Source organism: Ascaphus truei, chromosome 1 (assembly GCF_040206685.1).
Source record: "Ascaphus truei isolate aAscTru1 chromosome 1, aAscTru1.hap1, whole genome shotgun sequence".
Classification (NCBI taxonomy): Eukaryota; Metazoa; Chordata; class Amphibia; order Anura; family Ascaphidae; genus Ascaphus; species Ascaphus truei.
In genome coordinates, this window is record NC_134483.1 from 338,827,349 (window position 1) to 338,844,127 (window position 16,779).

At 39.5% G+C, this 16,779-nt stretch overlaps 1 protein-coding gene across 2 annotated transcripts in view; it reads left to right on the plus strand.

Moving 5' to 3' along the window:
- Positions 1-16,779, plus strand: part of NPFFR2 (neuropeptide FF receptor 2) — a 132,545-nt gene that overhangs the window by 100,986 nt on the left and 14,780 nt on the right. Inside the window, exons 2-3 of one of the 2 annotated variants that reach the window (XM_075608072.1) lie at positions 8,199-8,266; positions 15,989-16,318. In XM_075608072.1, the coding sequence (XP_075464187.1) occupies positions 15,997-16,318 (322 nt within the window). In that variant the 5' untranslated portion in view covers positions 8,199-8,266; positions 15,989-15,996. The remainder of the gene's footprint in view (positions 1-8,198; positions 8,267-15,988; positions 16,319-16,779) is intronic. The other variant, XM_075608080.1, reaches the window with a different exon arrangement.

The window sequence follows — 16,779 nt, forward strand, 5'->3', positions numbered from 1 at the left end:
AGCGTCTGCTCCTAGTGTAAAACCAATGTGGTGGTTTATTTTCCTGTACAAATAACAATGGCACACTCACAAACATCTGTTTGAATCAGGCAGTTTATGAGTAAAACTCATGCTCCAAGGACGTGGCTCTTCCTGGTCTGGTGTCCTGTTTAACTCCTGGGGAACTCTGCTGACTCTGCCTCCCTCCAAATCGAGTCCCCTGGCAATCCAAACGGTGAAAGATTGGTTCCACCTCCAGGCTACTGGGTAGCATCATCCCCTGATGAAATCAGCATTTACAGATGCAGCGGCCGTTATTTTAAGAAATCATTGGCGCCATTTTCGTGTGCGCTGCTGTACTCCACGTGGCATGAATGCAGCCAATCGCCCCAGGCACACGTGTTTATCGCGGTTGCTCTGTTTGAATTTCATGAATTGTGTGCAATTAAATGCAATGAAATGAATGAATTGTAATGTGTACAGTACTGTGCTACTGTGTCAATTTCAGGTGTTTAAAAGCCACAACACTAAAATGCCATTTTATGCACTCGCCTGCACTCACGTCTTAAGGCTTTATGGTTGGAAGCAATCCCGCGCCATGACATGGGTATTCTGAGGTATACACCACGTGATTTGTTAAAATAATGGCCGCTGCATCTGTAGCTGAAGAAACGCATAGGGTTGCTGCTTTTAGCCTACAATAATCATAGCAACTCACAACTCTGGACAAGGAGGTTGTGAGCTGATCCGGCCAAGTAGCCTGGAGGTGGAACCAATCTTCAACCGCTTGGATTGCCGGAGGACTCGATTTGGAGGGAGGCAGAGTCAGGGGAGTTCCCCAGAAGTTGCACAGATCACCAGAACCGGCAGAGCCACATCCTTGGAGCATGAGTTTTACTCATAAACTGCTTGATTCAAACAGATGTTTGTGAGTGTGCCATTGCTATGTGTTCAGCAAAATAAACCACACAATTGGTTTTACACTAGGAGCGGGAACTTTTTCTTTTTGTTTTTCTTAGGTTTCATTTGAAGATTTGGTTATATCCATGGATCAAGAAACCAGTCTCCAGAGAATGACCTTGGGTGCAATCATATGATTCATGTGAACATTTTCAGCATTTATGCTAGTTTTCTGGACATTTTTCTTTTGTTATGTAATAATTTTATAATGTATTCAAATCTATTGGCATAGCACTAGATTAATTTCAATTTATGTATTGTTTTAATATTAATAGCTACCCATTGTTTTGGCTCTAGCTCACTATACCTCTCACAGGGTTAATACAGATGCAGCGGCCGCTATTCGAACATTTCTCGCAGCCATTTTCATACAGTCTGCTGTATTCCATACGTGATTCACTCGCTATTCTCGGCGAGCGCTAGCGTTAACATGGCCAATCACACCTGAATTTAGCTTTGTTGATTTCTTTGAATTACCGTGATTCTGATTTGTTTGGGTACAGTTCTTTGTGTATTTGCCAGGTGGCACAATGAATCCCCTTTGTACTATCCAGTGTATACTGTAGCACAGTTACTGTACTGTACAATGTGTCAATGTGCAGGTGTTTAAAACCCAGATAAAATGAGAGTCCACCACAGGGATCCATTGTAAAATGACCTTGGTCGCTTAAGACATTATCAAATGTAGGTGTTTTCATAAATTAAGTATCTAAGCACAATGTTGGGCACATTATTCTAAATTGCTATGCCCACACAATTACTGAATAGACCGAACCTGTACACTAAACATCATGCCAATTCTTTATTCAAACCGAACACAGTTTCGCATATCTAATATTTTCTGCAATTAATGCTGGAACAGATATGAAGGCGACTTTAGCAGAGATATATCATCATATCATTGAAAACAAGAGGAAAAAAGGGGGAGACCCTCAAGCTGATGCTGCAAAATACTGCAATGTCCTGTAACATATGCTATAAATGAAATAGCAAAAACCGGTGTGCATAGAGAATAAGCAGCAAGTGTCCCGTAAGTAAAGCCGATGGTATGTGTGAGGTCTGTGTAGCCCCCACCTCACCTGCACTCCATCGGGATAGCCTTCCAGCCAATCGATGGTACACTCCCCCACATGAACGGTGCTCAGAGGGAGTTCGCCCTCCTCACTCGGGCAGTGGGGACGGTCACCCGGTATGCAAAAGACCAGCTGATGGTAGTAGAGACCTGTAGGAACAGAGCCTCCCGCGTCTAACCGGGTGCCTGCTGATCCTCCAGCGATGTTGCTGCCGAGATAGTGGAGCGGGTGGTGGCTGTAGGGGAACCGGCCGGTGATCTACACCTCCGCAGTAGTCGTCTCCGTCAGATGCATCTTCTCCTGGAGTGCAGGTAAGAAGCTGAAGCGCCGACTCCACACTGGCTTGGAACCGGATCCACTGGGCAGCTCTGGAGAAAATCCTCATGATGAAACAGCTGCTCTGCGTCTGCGTATCCCGGATAGGCGTGCTGTTATACCAATTAGTGATACATAGAAAATAGGGGTTGAAGATAGAGCACTGCTAAAAAAGAGCAAAGGGCTGGGGCAAAGATAACTATTTATTGGGCATATTAGCCAAAAAGACAAACACACAAATTAAAACTCTGACGCGTTTCCCGCCGTGGAGGTGCTTTATCAAAGAGTACTGAGGTTCCTTCAGTATCTGATTATATACGGGTCAAATGTATCATTGAGAACTACAGTTTTTTCAAATTTTCACCTAACCATCGTGGGTGGAAGCATTCAATAAGGCAACTTTAACTAATGAGGATTTTTTTTCCGCACAGCCCCTCCTGAGGGATATAGCAAGGGTTATTGGTCTGTGCTCCCAGGTTTTGCCAGTAGAGTATGTTTGCTGGTGGCAACTTTAAAAGGAGGAAGGTGGGGTTTAATCTATTTAAGATTTGTATTTCCCGACCCCACAATGTACCAACCTCGACTTGCCAATACGATTGTAATAACGGGCCGATCGTCACTGACATCACTGAACATCTAGTGAACCCGCCTGATTACAATCTTTGCTACCTGACCCCACCTGTCAACAATGATTGCTACCAGTCCCTGTCTGACTACCGGCTTCAGCAGTCAACTATCAACTATAGTGCAGATGACATGAGTGACCCCAGCTTCTACGCACAATACACCTCTGACATTGGCTCATCTCCACCCGGTTGGCAAAGTTTAAAATTAAGGTAAATATAATGTACTGTACTATACAGTATTAGCTTTTATTTCCAATTACACTACTGTAGTGTAAAGTATGCTTGTAGACATGCACCATATACTGACGCATGTGCAGTACCGGAAATAATAGCATACCCTGTAAAAAAAAATTCCAGAAAAGAAACGTTGAAATCGAGCTGCAAAAGATATTGGAAGGATGAAGTTCGATGGAACTCTAATTTTGCTTTTTTTTAAATATTGCCTTTTTTACTTGTATACAGTCCGTCAGTATTACCAGCTTCAAGCTTTTAAAACTTTGCCACGCTAATATTTTACAGTAAAATAAATAAATGATTGCTTTTAAGAAACCATAATGTGATGCATTTTTAAAACATTTTTTCATTTTTCGCATGCATAAGATCACTTAATTTTTATTTATGGCGGAGGTGGCATACACTTTTTTATTTTAATGAGGGGGATTACTATTCAAAACCTTCCAATTTGTTTATGGAAATATCACACACACAGAAACATGTTCTCCAGGGAGTTCTAACTTTTAATACATTTTAAAATACTTGAAATGATTTTCATTCTACTGTCATCACAGCTTTAGCCAAAGACGGCTTAACTTCATTGCACCTTTACCCACCCCCACACCCTCCCAAAGCAAAAGCCAAGGAAAAAGCATTCAATGTGTTCTCAACACCTCCCCATGTCTGGCCATGGGACGTGAATTAAAAAAACAAAAGGCACATTATATTTGAACCTTTGATTCTGGGCTGAGAAAGGTCTTTGCCGTTTTTACATGCATGTGCAGTGGTGATAAGACATGCATTGTGATTTCTCAAAAATGACTTCACTGCCAATGTTAATTGCAAGTCAGAAAACATACAAAATAAATAAATTATTGATTTTAAGAAAACATAATGTGATGCATTTTAAAAAATATTTTTTCATTTTTCACATGCATAGAAATATTAATTTCTATTTATGGCGGAGGTGGCATACACTTTTTTATTTTAAGAAGGGGAATACTATTCAAAACCTTCCAATTTGTTTATGGAAATATCACAATCACAGAAACATGTTCTCCAGGGAGTTCTAACTTATAATACATTTTAAAACACTTCAAATGATTTTCATTCTACTGTCATCACAGCTTTAGCCGAAGACGGCTTAACTTTATTGCACCTTTACCCGCCCCCACACCCTCCCAAAGCCAAAACCAAGGAAAAAGCATTCAATGTGTTCTGAACACCTCCCCCTGCCTGACTTCACAGCCAATATTAATTACAAGTCAGAAATATTACACACAAAGAAACATGTTCTCAAGGGATTTAACTGAGTCACATCACTCTGTGTAAACGAGCCAGGATTTCTTTTGTCATTGAGAGAGGGGGGATTAGGACAAATTATTGAATGTTATTATGCACACTATACAATAAACTTGTATCCCCCCCTCCTCCTGTAGTGTTTCATCACCTGTTGAAGAAAAGAAAAGGCTACAGGATTAGGGAATTGAAGGCCTTGACTTTGTAACACTATTGACAGGCAAACAAAACAAATAAACTATATATAACTGTACCTGTAAACTATAATTAATTGTTAGAAATAATAGGTAATACACACGTCTAATACAAATAATGCACGTCTTGTATATAATTTATACTGTGGAAAGTGGAGAGTAAGCACATATATAAAATGGTTAACGTTCAATTATAGTACCTTTAATATAAGGCTAACATTGAAACAGGTTATTGTCAGTACCATACTTACCTGTACTATACTTACTGTACTTACCTTACTACAGTACAGTACTGTACATTACTACTTGCCGGTGGCCTGTCCATTATGCTCTAAATGTACGGGCAAAACGCTGGCAATATGGTCGATATATTTATTGCATTTTTGTACGGTGAGTATGTCGTTCCAGAAACTCATTATTCCTTTTCTTAATTCATCTTTGTTCAACGGCAAAAACAACCTTTCTTTTATGATCCTTTATCGCATTCCAGACTAATTTTATCAGGTTCAAATCTGATGATCTGGAATGGGAGGGGAAAAATATAGCGAATTAGTTGATCAGATAAAAACTGTTTAAAACAATGAAAAACAGTTACTGTACACTGGAACACTTACTCCAGTGGCGTCTTAACCCAGTTGATCCCGCTGGCAAGAATATATGCATGGAGGCGGTATGTTTAGGGTCATTGTTCTGGAAGAAGTGACAATTTTCTCTTGAAAAAATACTTTATCCATGATAAAGACGAAAAGAAAAAACTATGAAAAAGATGAACATTAGGGTACAGAATACACTACAGTTGTACAGTGCATAATTGTGCATTATTTTACCTTCAAAGATGATAATGCATCCTGGTCCACATGTAGAGATTGCACCCAACACATGGATCTTCAGTGGGTGCTTGGGACACGTCTTCAGAGATAGCCGTGCTTTTTTGCAAATGCAAAAGTGGCAAATCTCTCAAGAGTGATCATTGTCTCGTCAGAACAGATGACATCCTGAAAGGTCTCGTGACTTTCGATCCACGCCGTGCTTGGTTCACTCTTTTTATCTTGTAGGCCTCCCTTATCATCCGATACGCTCTGTAATGATAAGGAAGAAATTTATAGGAACTGAATAGGCAAACCATCCTGTTACCTAAAGAACAGTACTGTACAACACTTTAGATGTACTGTCCTAATTACTGCACAGTAAGTATCAATATAAACCCTGTTGTGTCACTCTGAATACTATTGCAATATCCTGTACATTTCTTCAGTAAAGCACTTACTTTACACATCTATATTTCCATCCGAATTGGCATCTCATTAACCTGATGTTGGTCTCAGATGCTGTGATATTGTTACTCTTCTCCAGAATAGTCTTGACTGTTTCTGCACAGTGCTCACCATTAGCCTCGCTGATTTCGTACACCAGACGCTTTGCTGTCCTAAAGTTTAAAGGAAAAGAGAACAATTTGTTAGGCCCGAAATAAGCCAAAACAAATACATGTATTTGTATACATTATTCTAAAATAAATGAAAAGAAAATAACTAAACACAAATATGCATTTTAATATGCAAAATGCTTTGCTGTCCTACAATACTGTAATATAGTAATTACAGAATGTTAAAAAAAATACTTAATCTGTTGTGACTGGGGGACTCCGCTTTACACTTTTTGCCGTACCATGGGCATGATAGCTGACAGTGCTTTTTGCTAACCCAAGGCCCAAAGTAACTAATCAGCGTTGGATCAGTAAAATTCTGTGTCATTTTTGTACATATCCTGTATTCTCATGCTGAGATCCTTTGAAATCCTTTTCCTCAGCATCGCTACTTTAGAAAATAAATCAAGCACAGAGGAATGTATATTCAATGTATACTTGATGTATATTCAATGTGTATTGAATCAACAGAAATTATGGTGTATATATAATGTAACAGACCTCGCTCGACAGGTTTAGTATACAGTACGCCCACTTTTACAGTAGTACCTGCAGGTCGTGTCCATGCCAGCCAAACAATTCAAATAGGGACACAGTGCATACAAGGTGACACAAATTGCATAGCCTCCCACACGCTGATATCTATCTAAACGAGATCCTGTACAGATACTGTATTGTGCATTTTTCCATCTGCATCCATGGATCTACCCCAATTCTTTGTATGCAGGAACCTGCTTTCTTCTGCTGTGCCAACCACGAGAAAGCGAAAGTTGGAAGCTGTTTCAAAGCTAAAGGTGCCTAATGAAAAGGTTCCGAAGGCTCCCAAGACAAAGAAGCCTGGCCCTTTGTACGTGAAGAAGAAAATGTCCAAAATTGACCATGATCAATTTGATTGGCCGAGCCTCAGAAGTACCCCTGCACCCACCGAAACCGAATTCGACGTCCCAGACTTTACACTGCCATCAACCAGCAATGCCGATGTTCATCCCAAAGTCCCCATATCACCTCCGTCAGCACCCAGCCATGCCGAAATTCTTCCCGAAGTTCCCTGCTTACCTCCGCCTGCATACCGCAACACCGATGTTCATACCGAAGTCCCCTGGTCACATCCTCCAGCACCCAGCAACGCCGATGTTCATCCCAAAGTCCCATGATTACCTCCTCCAGCACCCAGCCATGCCGATGTCTGCCTGGATGACACCAGCATGCTGGATGTAGAGCAATACAGGGGCAGAATGGAGGCCAAGATGGATCGTCTTTTGGAGTGCATGGAGAATATGGAGAGGTGCATGGGAGTTCGTCTGGATAAGATTGAGAGGAACATCGCTGGGCTCTATTCTTTGCTTGTAGTCCCTGACCCTGTTTGTCCAATGCAGGAGCAGGAGGGTGACCTGATGACCTGGGCGCTTTATTCTCCAATGGAGGAACCACATACCCCCCCATGCACCCTCTCAATCCATTTGTTTTGACCTTCACGCTTCCATCACCAAGCGCACCACGGGACCCCACGCTCACCCCCTCCGTCTCCAGAATACACACTTTACTTGGAGGTGATGACAACCCTGGTAAAGCCATGACAGGAGGAAAGCATCCTCCCAGACCATCTACCTCCACCCGCTGCCAGAAGCAACATCGCCCCAGCACCCAGGATCAGGATTGTACTGTTCGCAGACACCATGCTGAGAGACTTGCACCCGAGCGTCCATGAGAAATACAAGATCAGATGTGGTGGTCTACCTTAGAAATATGCCCAGTACATCTTTAAACACCATATCAGTTTTGAGATGTACAGCGAGTGGACCAAAAAACTAAATTATGAAGGCAATAAACACAAGATGTGTCTTCCTACAAATTTAAGGAGAACAGTTATGGAAGAAGTGAAGCGCTATTTTAATTTTAACAGTAAACTTTTGAAAACCGTCAGAGACAGCATCAATGCCCTTTTGAGGCATACAAAGGCTCTTCCCTGGAAGTCCTTCGACCAGTTTCATGACTATTACTGTAGTTGTAAATTTATACTGCTAATGTTTTTAATCAAAAAAAAAAAACACAGTTGATTGTTTAAAATGATTTCATTGTTTAATGCTTTTTTAAAATCTATTTTTCATGTCTGGAGCTGGTCAAACAGAAAGCGCAGGAAAACACCCTCCTTGGTGCTGGAAACTCTCCCAACAATATTGCCAGGTAAGACACAGTGTTCCAATCCATGCATGCCAAGTCCATTACCCCCAAGCCCCCAAAACCTAATCTAAACCTTTTTTATCCTAATGTAAAGTGCTGTACCTGAAGCCATGTATGCTTTTTCTCTCCCCCCCCCTAAATAAGCAAAAGATACAGTTCTGAATAATTATGGTCTGTACTGGTGTCATAGTCCTTTTAGTTCCTTTTAGCCTTTTAGCCGAGGATACACAGAAACGATTTTCCCACTAGAATGTAACATTGTTGTGGCAATACTAACTTGAACGTCTGACACTTAGTTTACTGTTGCAGCACTAATACACACTGGTTGAATAAGTCCTGTATAAGTCGCCAATTACAATTAATCAGTGACTCTTGGCGTACAGAAAATAATGCTGAAATCTTGAGAGAAGATGTACTGTAGGCACTTTTTAACCATAATGTACAGTGTGATTGATAATATAGAAAATTGTATCTTTCTTTACAGACACAGATGTCCAAGAAGCACCAGCCATTGCGAAGGAAAAGACAAGATTGTACATTTTGAAGAAGAGGCAACTTTGTATTATTCTAGTATTATTTTTCCATTTATTATCCTGTCCAGATAAAAATGTTAATTCTTTAAATATACTTTTTTGTGTGTTCATGTTTTTACTGTCTAGACACTTACAGTAGTACTATACCTAAAGTTCTATAGGCATTTAAATATATAAAAATTGCATTGATACTGTATACTGTACAGAATACAGTACAGTACTGTATGTACAAATTACAGTATAAAGCTAGAAAATTAAAGTGTTTGCTACTATTTAGATACACAAACAGCAGTAGACTGTAATACTGTCAAGCAGGTATAGTATCTAGCGACTCCGTGAGGCAATGCACTGTATCTTACTGTACAGTAATTTAATTAGAAACATCAGGACACACACGCAGAAATGTGCTGACACGCATATACGTTTCAACAACGTTGAATTTTTGTATTTTTGGCTAAGGAGCCTCAGAAAGGACTTATTTCCCATGCATACTGTATGAACACATAACGTTCATAACGTTATTCTTGTAACTACAATTACACACACTTGAAGTACTGTACGGCAATAAAAGATAGGTTGAATTGCTATTAGATTTTTAAGACAACTCACGATCGTCCACTTCAGTTTCTCTACGGTATTGCAGACAATGCTAAAATGCTATTTTCTACAGTAGTTGCACACCCCCCCCCCTTAAAAAAGCCTAATAAACAAAAGCGAATTCAAATGCTTATCGATACCTCCCCCCAGAGCCATTCATTATGTTTCAGGCTTTGATGAACTGTGTAGAGTCTTGAGGCCGGTGTCACACGCATGCACACGTGTGATAAATCCTTTGTGGAGATTTTGTGAGAATGACTTCACATTCAATGTGAATTTCAAGTCTGAAAACAAAAAAAATAGAGGCATCCTTTTTTTTCTCGAAATGGGCTTATGGAATCAGTGATGTTAAGAAACCATTATGTGAAGCATGTTTCTTATACTTTTTAATTCTACTGTGCTATACAGGCATACCCCGGTTTAAGGACACTCACTTTAAGTACACTCGCGAGTAAGTACATCTCGCTCAATAGGCAAACGGCAGCTCACACATGCGCCTGTCAGCACGTCCTGAACAGCAATACCGACTCCCTACCTGTACCGAAGCTGTGCGCAAGCGGGGAGACCATAGAGCCTGTTACAAATGCGTTATTTACATCAGTTATGCACCTATATGACGATTGCAGTACAGTACATGCATCAATAAGTGGGGAAAAGGTAGTGCTTCACTTTAAGTACATTTTCGCTTTACATACATGCTCCGGTCCCATTGCGTACGTTAATGCGGGGTATGCCTGTATACTGTGCGAGGCGGCCTACTATAATTTTTAAACCATTTTTAAACCAAAGTTAAACCATGAACACACCAAAAAGTATATTTAAAGAATAAACAATGTACAGAAGAATAAAGAATAATAAAGGAAAAAGGAATAATACAATGATACAACATCGCCTCTTCTTCACAATTTACAATCTTGTCTTTATCTTCTTTGTAATGGCTGCATTGCATTCTGTACTTCTTGTTTCATTTGGAGACATGGATGTGACATTATCCGTATAGTGGTCCTACCACAGCCCTACTTCCATATCTGTAGGAAGCTATATGTATAGCACTAGATCCTGAATATCTATCAAGGATCTCCATATGGTCAATTTACTTAACTACTTACAGTTATGTTACAAATTGATTACAGTCACGTGCTGTTTGATATATATTTTATTTTAAACCCATTTTATTCATTGTTTACCAATAAAGTATTTTAACATTTCCACTATACATTTAGGTGTGATAGAGTGCTTATATACTATGTTTTTCTTTTCTCTCATATACATCAAATCCCTACCACCTAGTTAGCACCTCACTTCGGTTCACTTTTCAGCTGTGCGGGTGTTCTCCTTCTGTGTAGCTAAAAGTATAAAAAACATGATTCACATAATGTTTTCTTAAAATCACTCATTCAATAAGCCCATATCGAGGGGTAAAAAAAAAGATGCTTTTTTCCCCCCAGACTTGAAATTCACAAAGTCACTCGCCAAATCCCCATGAAGGATGCTCAAAGTTAATGTGTCTTTGTTTTTTAAGGAAGCTCCCATGGCCTGGGGGAGTTTAGGATAACGAATCGAATGCCCTTTGCAACTAAATTAGTCCGTCTTTGTCTAATGTGTGTGCGACCGTGGATCCTTGGAACTGTTTTAAAATGTAATGAAGAGTTAACACTCACAGAGACAACTCACAGAAACAGTATTGTACAGTATGAAAAGTAGAGCAAGCCTAGCAAAAGTATTGAATAATAAATATAGAATAAAAGATATACATTTGTATTTTGTGATTTCTTAGCAGAATTAATAACACATGCATGTCTACTGTAATTATATTGCAAAATGCAACGTCATTGATAAAATAAAACAGTAGTGATGCAATAATGTAAAAATGTATTGAATATGAATAAGCTCACACGTATTCTCTCCTTCTCAATAAAAATGACATTGTCACTTAAAAAAAAAATCCTCGTTGGATTTTTAAATCAGATGCACAATACGCAAGCAACATTAAAAAAAAAAAAAGCAATATTAGAGTTCCATCGAACTTCCTCCTTATCTTTTGCCGCTTGATGTCAACATTTCTTTTCTGGAAAAAAAAATTATACTATTATTTCCGGTATTGCGCATGCGTCGTCAGTTCAAGCAATATCCTACATGTGTGTTTTTTTGTAAATAAATCAGTTCTGTACTATGAGAACAAACTTGTAGCATTTAAAAAATTTAAAAATGTTTCAAAGTGACAGCCCCCTTACCCTTCTGATAGGCTCTGGCTCTTGAGCTCCCTAGCAGTCCACCAATTGTATCTACACTGGCGACACACTTTATTGAAGTGTGGCCAGTTCCGCAAGCCGGTAGATTTTCCGCGTCGCAAGTGGCATCCCCTCGGCGTGCCGCGCGTCACCGATGCGCGGTCACGCGTCATCGGGTGCCTGCGCCCCCTGCACGCGCGTCCAGGGCTCCCCGAGGGAGCCCTGGTGTCCCGCGATGTGGGGGACGGCGGCAGGGGGTTCCGGGGGACCCGGCGGACCCGGAGAGGAGAGGGGGAAGCCGCGATCGGCGGGCCTCTCCTCCGCTGCTTCGGCGCGCGCCCGGCACCCTCCAGCGTGCGCCAGGTAACTGCTGCGGCCGAGAACGGGCAAATGCTCGAATAAACTCGGCCGCAGCAGTACTGTAGTAACTGCTGAGTCAAACATATTGCAGGACTACATTTTTAATAATGCTGTGCAAGAATTGAATTACCTTTAAATAACTCTGTGCAAAGCGATTGATTACAGGAGAACAGATCGATCTGCAGCTTACTGTAGCTAATCACTTGTCTGTGTGCATATTGTATTGACGCACATATTGTTTAAAAAAAAGAATATATATTTTTTAAAACGGCAGCTTTAACTGCAGCTTTAAACTTAATACTGTACTATATAGTGTAATACAGTATACTGTATTATATTTACCTTCATTATAAACTTTGACAAAATGGTGGAGATGAGCCACTGTCACTCCTTTAGACTGCATTATAGTTGACAGGTGACAGCTGCCTCCTACACCTGTAGTTGACAGCTGCTGAAGCTGGTAATCATGTTGGTAAGCATGCTGGTATGAGTAATCTGGTTGGAAATCAGGCTGGAAATTTTGCGGGTAACCTGTGAGGGACAGGTACCAAGGATTGTCGTTCACCAGGTTTTCACTGATGGTCGAACCGTTATTGTAAGCCGTACTGGTGCCGGTGCTGGTGCTGGTGCCGCCACTGACACATTGCTGGATTGGGATAGACAAAACTTATATGGATTAAACTCGACCTTTCTCCTTTTTCAGTTGTCATGATCAAACATAGTAAAAATCTGGGATCACACACCAATACCCACTTCTATCTCCGACTGGAGTGGCAATGCAAAAAAAAGCAATGATCGTTTGTTAAGGTTTGCCTTAGTGAACTCTTCCACCCATGAACATCAGGTGAAAATTTGTAAAAATCATAGTTCGAAATGAAATATTCCTATATTTCTGATAAAGTCACCATCTTATCTGTTGCAGCATTTATTGCAGAACATATTAAAAATGCATAACTACCATCAGGTTTTTTATATGTGTACGTGTACACATGGTCAGTCCAGCAGCAATTGTGCAGGGATACGAATGTAGACAAAAGCCCACAGCATTGTCTTTTAGAAGTTTTTATTATAAAACATCTACATTTGATAATGTTTTCAGCGTCTTCAAGGACCAAGGTCAATTCACAATGGACCACTGTGGTACTGTAGAATTGGTTTTTATCTGGTTTTTAAACACCTGCAAATTGACACAGTTGCACAGTACACGAACAGACATATAGTCCAGTTATCGGTGCAGCAGAAACAATTCACAGGTAGAGAATGTCATTAAACTTCTTCTTAATGTCCCTTAGTGCGAGCAATTCATAGTATTCATTGGAGTATAATGATGTAGACTTGTGCACATTGCTCATATATTAAGATCATAGACAGTAGTTAGTAGTATCATATGCCCATGACTCATATAATAGTAGTCTCCCCAATCTAAGGCTTAAATCATTAAGTGAGATTTATGGAGTACTGGGAAGAACAACAACCAACACGTAATGTGCACCTTTTCATCACCACACTTCGATAGGACTACTTAGAGCATATAGGCTATACAAAACTAACGGGCACAAATGAACTCCAGAAGTTAACTCACTTTTTGATGAGGTGAAGGCTCCACTGGGCGTGCATCCAACTTGATCATAAACAGCAAAGGAAGTATTCTCACGAGAGGGATAAGTGAAGCACCGCAGATAGGGAAAGGACAGGGGAGATGGCACACCAAAGATAAAAAAAATCCAATTTATTCAGAAGTGACTGATAGAGACATCCACAAAAATAGGACAAAACAGACAACTCATGAATTTCGGGCAAAGCCCTTTGTCAAAGAGTATATCCTCTAATAAAAATGTGTGTGTTTAAATAGGGAAAAACTGATTAACGCCGTCCGTGATACCGGAAGTGACATAAGCGGAACTTCATGAAAGACTCGCGAAATTAACCAGTAAGACTGGAGACTCGAGGAGACAATTGGAGTTAGCGCAACAGTGCCATCTAGTTAGGAGGACGTCCAGTCAGTAATCACATATACACAGATCATATAAACAAAGCACGGGGAAAATGATAACAGTTGGTATTAAGGGCGTGCGGGAGTCATGTCAATCACCATAAGCGATGGCAGAATCAAGCGCACCACCCCCAGGTGTGTCAAAATCCCGAGATGCAAAGCAAAAAACAATTTGTGACAACATATCTATAAATGTACCTGATAATAAACATAAACATCAACATAACATGTTGAATAAACAAAAAGAAAAGAAAATACGTGCGCCTATCGATTGGTCCGTTAAACACTCAACTGACTGAAAAATAAATTGAATAATAAATTGAAAGTACAATTAAAGAAGTTTATAAATTAAACCTTATACATATAAACACTTTAAAACAATAAATAGTGATGTGACATGAACCATTCAGGAACCTATAGGGTCTGACTCTAACTCCGATGTAAAAATGTAATACAAAAACGGCCTATAGTGCCAAAAACCCAAATAAATATGCAGCTTCCAATGCAAGGGACCCAAATGAGAAGTAAATAACAGAAAAAAATGGGAAGCGCAAATAATTGGGATAAGGCAATAAAGCCACTTTATATTAGTAAAAAACAAATAATAAATAATAAATACAGTTACATCAAGAATAATAATAAAAAGTCTCTGCAGATTAATGTCCAGGTGGTGAGCAGTGCATATGTGTAGAACACTCAGGGCCCCTGTATGTCTAAACAGACTCGGGCCCAAATTATAGTGCAGAGGTGTGGTTCCAAAGGAAACTGTATTTATTTTTTGTTTTTTACTAATATAAAGTGGCTTTATTGCCTTATCCCAATTATTTGCGCTTCCCATTTTTTCTGTTCTTTACTTCTCATAACATGTTTAATAGTTGAATATCTTTTACCTCTGGTTGTTTATCATTAGGATATACACTAATCACACCAATTGAAAACAAGTGGTGCCAAAACATGATGGGGGACTGCAGTGCACCAAAGCCAAAAAGCAATCCCTCATTGCATCAATCAGGTCAACACAAAATTAACCTCTAATATGCACAGAAAGTGCTAAAATAAGATCGTGAGCACCCGTGGTGATCCAGGTCTGGTAAACGACTAACCCAGATTTAACCACATAAGCGTCAACATGCATTGTTAACATTAACAGCAGGCACTCTTTGAGTATAAAAGGATCTTTAAACCCGTAAGAAACATCATATATGTTCATTAGTAGTATAAACTGATATTATAACAGAGTATCAGAAACATGGAGTTACCTAGAAAACAGTGATACTGCAAGCAAATGTAGAAAGTTAGTTCGCCAGATATGTAATGTCATAGAATGTATCAATTAACACTGTAATCACTGCAGAGACATACTAGGTTACTGTGACGGTAGGGAAAGCTGGCATCACAAAACTGTAATGAATCCCAGCTACCTACCCCTAAATCTACCAAATCTATCAACCAAATGTATTTATTATCTGGTGGAGAACAGGGAATGTATAATGCACTATGTATGTGAGAATGTATTCCAAATACAATCTCCAAGTCTAGTTGAGCAAGCAATATGAGGTAAAGTGTCTGTGATCTATGTGTAAGCACTGTGATGTGATTTGGGAGTCAGCCCTGTAAAGTGTTAATTGGATTATGTGTACATTTGTATGGAGGGGACTCTGATTTAATCAGATGAGGTTCCTGTAGATAAATGTGTATTGAGACAATGGTTGGGAGCGTGGAGGTGTTACAGACATTTGGTGAGTGAGAAAGAGAAAGAGAGTGAACAATCAGGGATGGGGATGGGTTCTTAGCATGCCCTATGGCTGTTGTGGCACCAACCTAATTCATGCTCTGATTGTCCATTGTCTTTCATCTTCATCTCTCTGATTTATTAGTTAGACAATTGTGATTATTTCTGAGCATTCTTTAAGAAAATACAGTATAGTACATTAATTTATAAGATATAACTATAGACAAAGAACAATGTGGTCATTGTAAATAATGTTTCCTTTCTGATTTTGTCGTTTAGGGTGCATCATGGATGACAAACTTGACTCAAATTTCTCTGTGCCATGGTTTCCAAGGAAAAGTCTCAATAGGACTCAAAACAATGTAGAGCCTAATATAACCTATGTGGATTTCTATCTTCATAGACCATCAGTGGCAGCAGTCTTCATCATCTCCTACCTTTTAATATTTATTCTGTGTATGCTTGGCAATGGCGTGGTTTGCTTCCTTGTGCTGAGCAGCAAACACATGCGAACAATTACTAACCTTTTCATCTTGAATCTCGCTGTTAGTGATTTACTGGTTGGGATTTTCTGCATGCCCACAACTCTACTGGATAATATAATTGCAGGTATTGAATGGTTTCTAATTGACTATAATCAATAATTGGAATGTCATAAGAACATTATCTATTGTATTTAAATAGAATTAGATTGTTTTCATATTAATTTTATTGATTTGAATTGTGATCTTTAACATTTTCTAGATGGATAGAGTTTGTAGCAGCATTACATTGAAAAAAACATGCATATTCATTGTATTCTTTAATCTACATACTGTATGCAGAAAAATACTGCAATAACTGGACCACTATCTCCTAAATTAGTCTTTGCTTCATTCCTCCTCAATTACCTTGGATGGTTTCACATCAAAACTAAATTTTACTGCTATCCTTTGTTTATATTTCCCATCACACCATTAGTCTGTAAGCTCTTTGGAAGTTGGAGAGGATACACCATAGTAGGTCATTGTGTTTATTAGATCCCAGTCCCACATTACCTATAGCTTTCTCCATAGGAATTGTTGAACAAT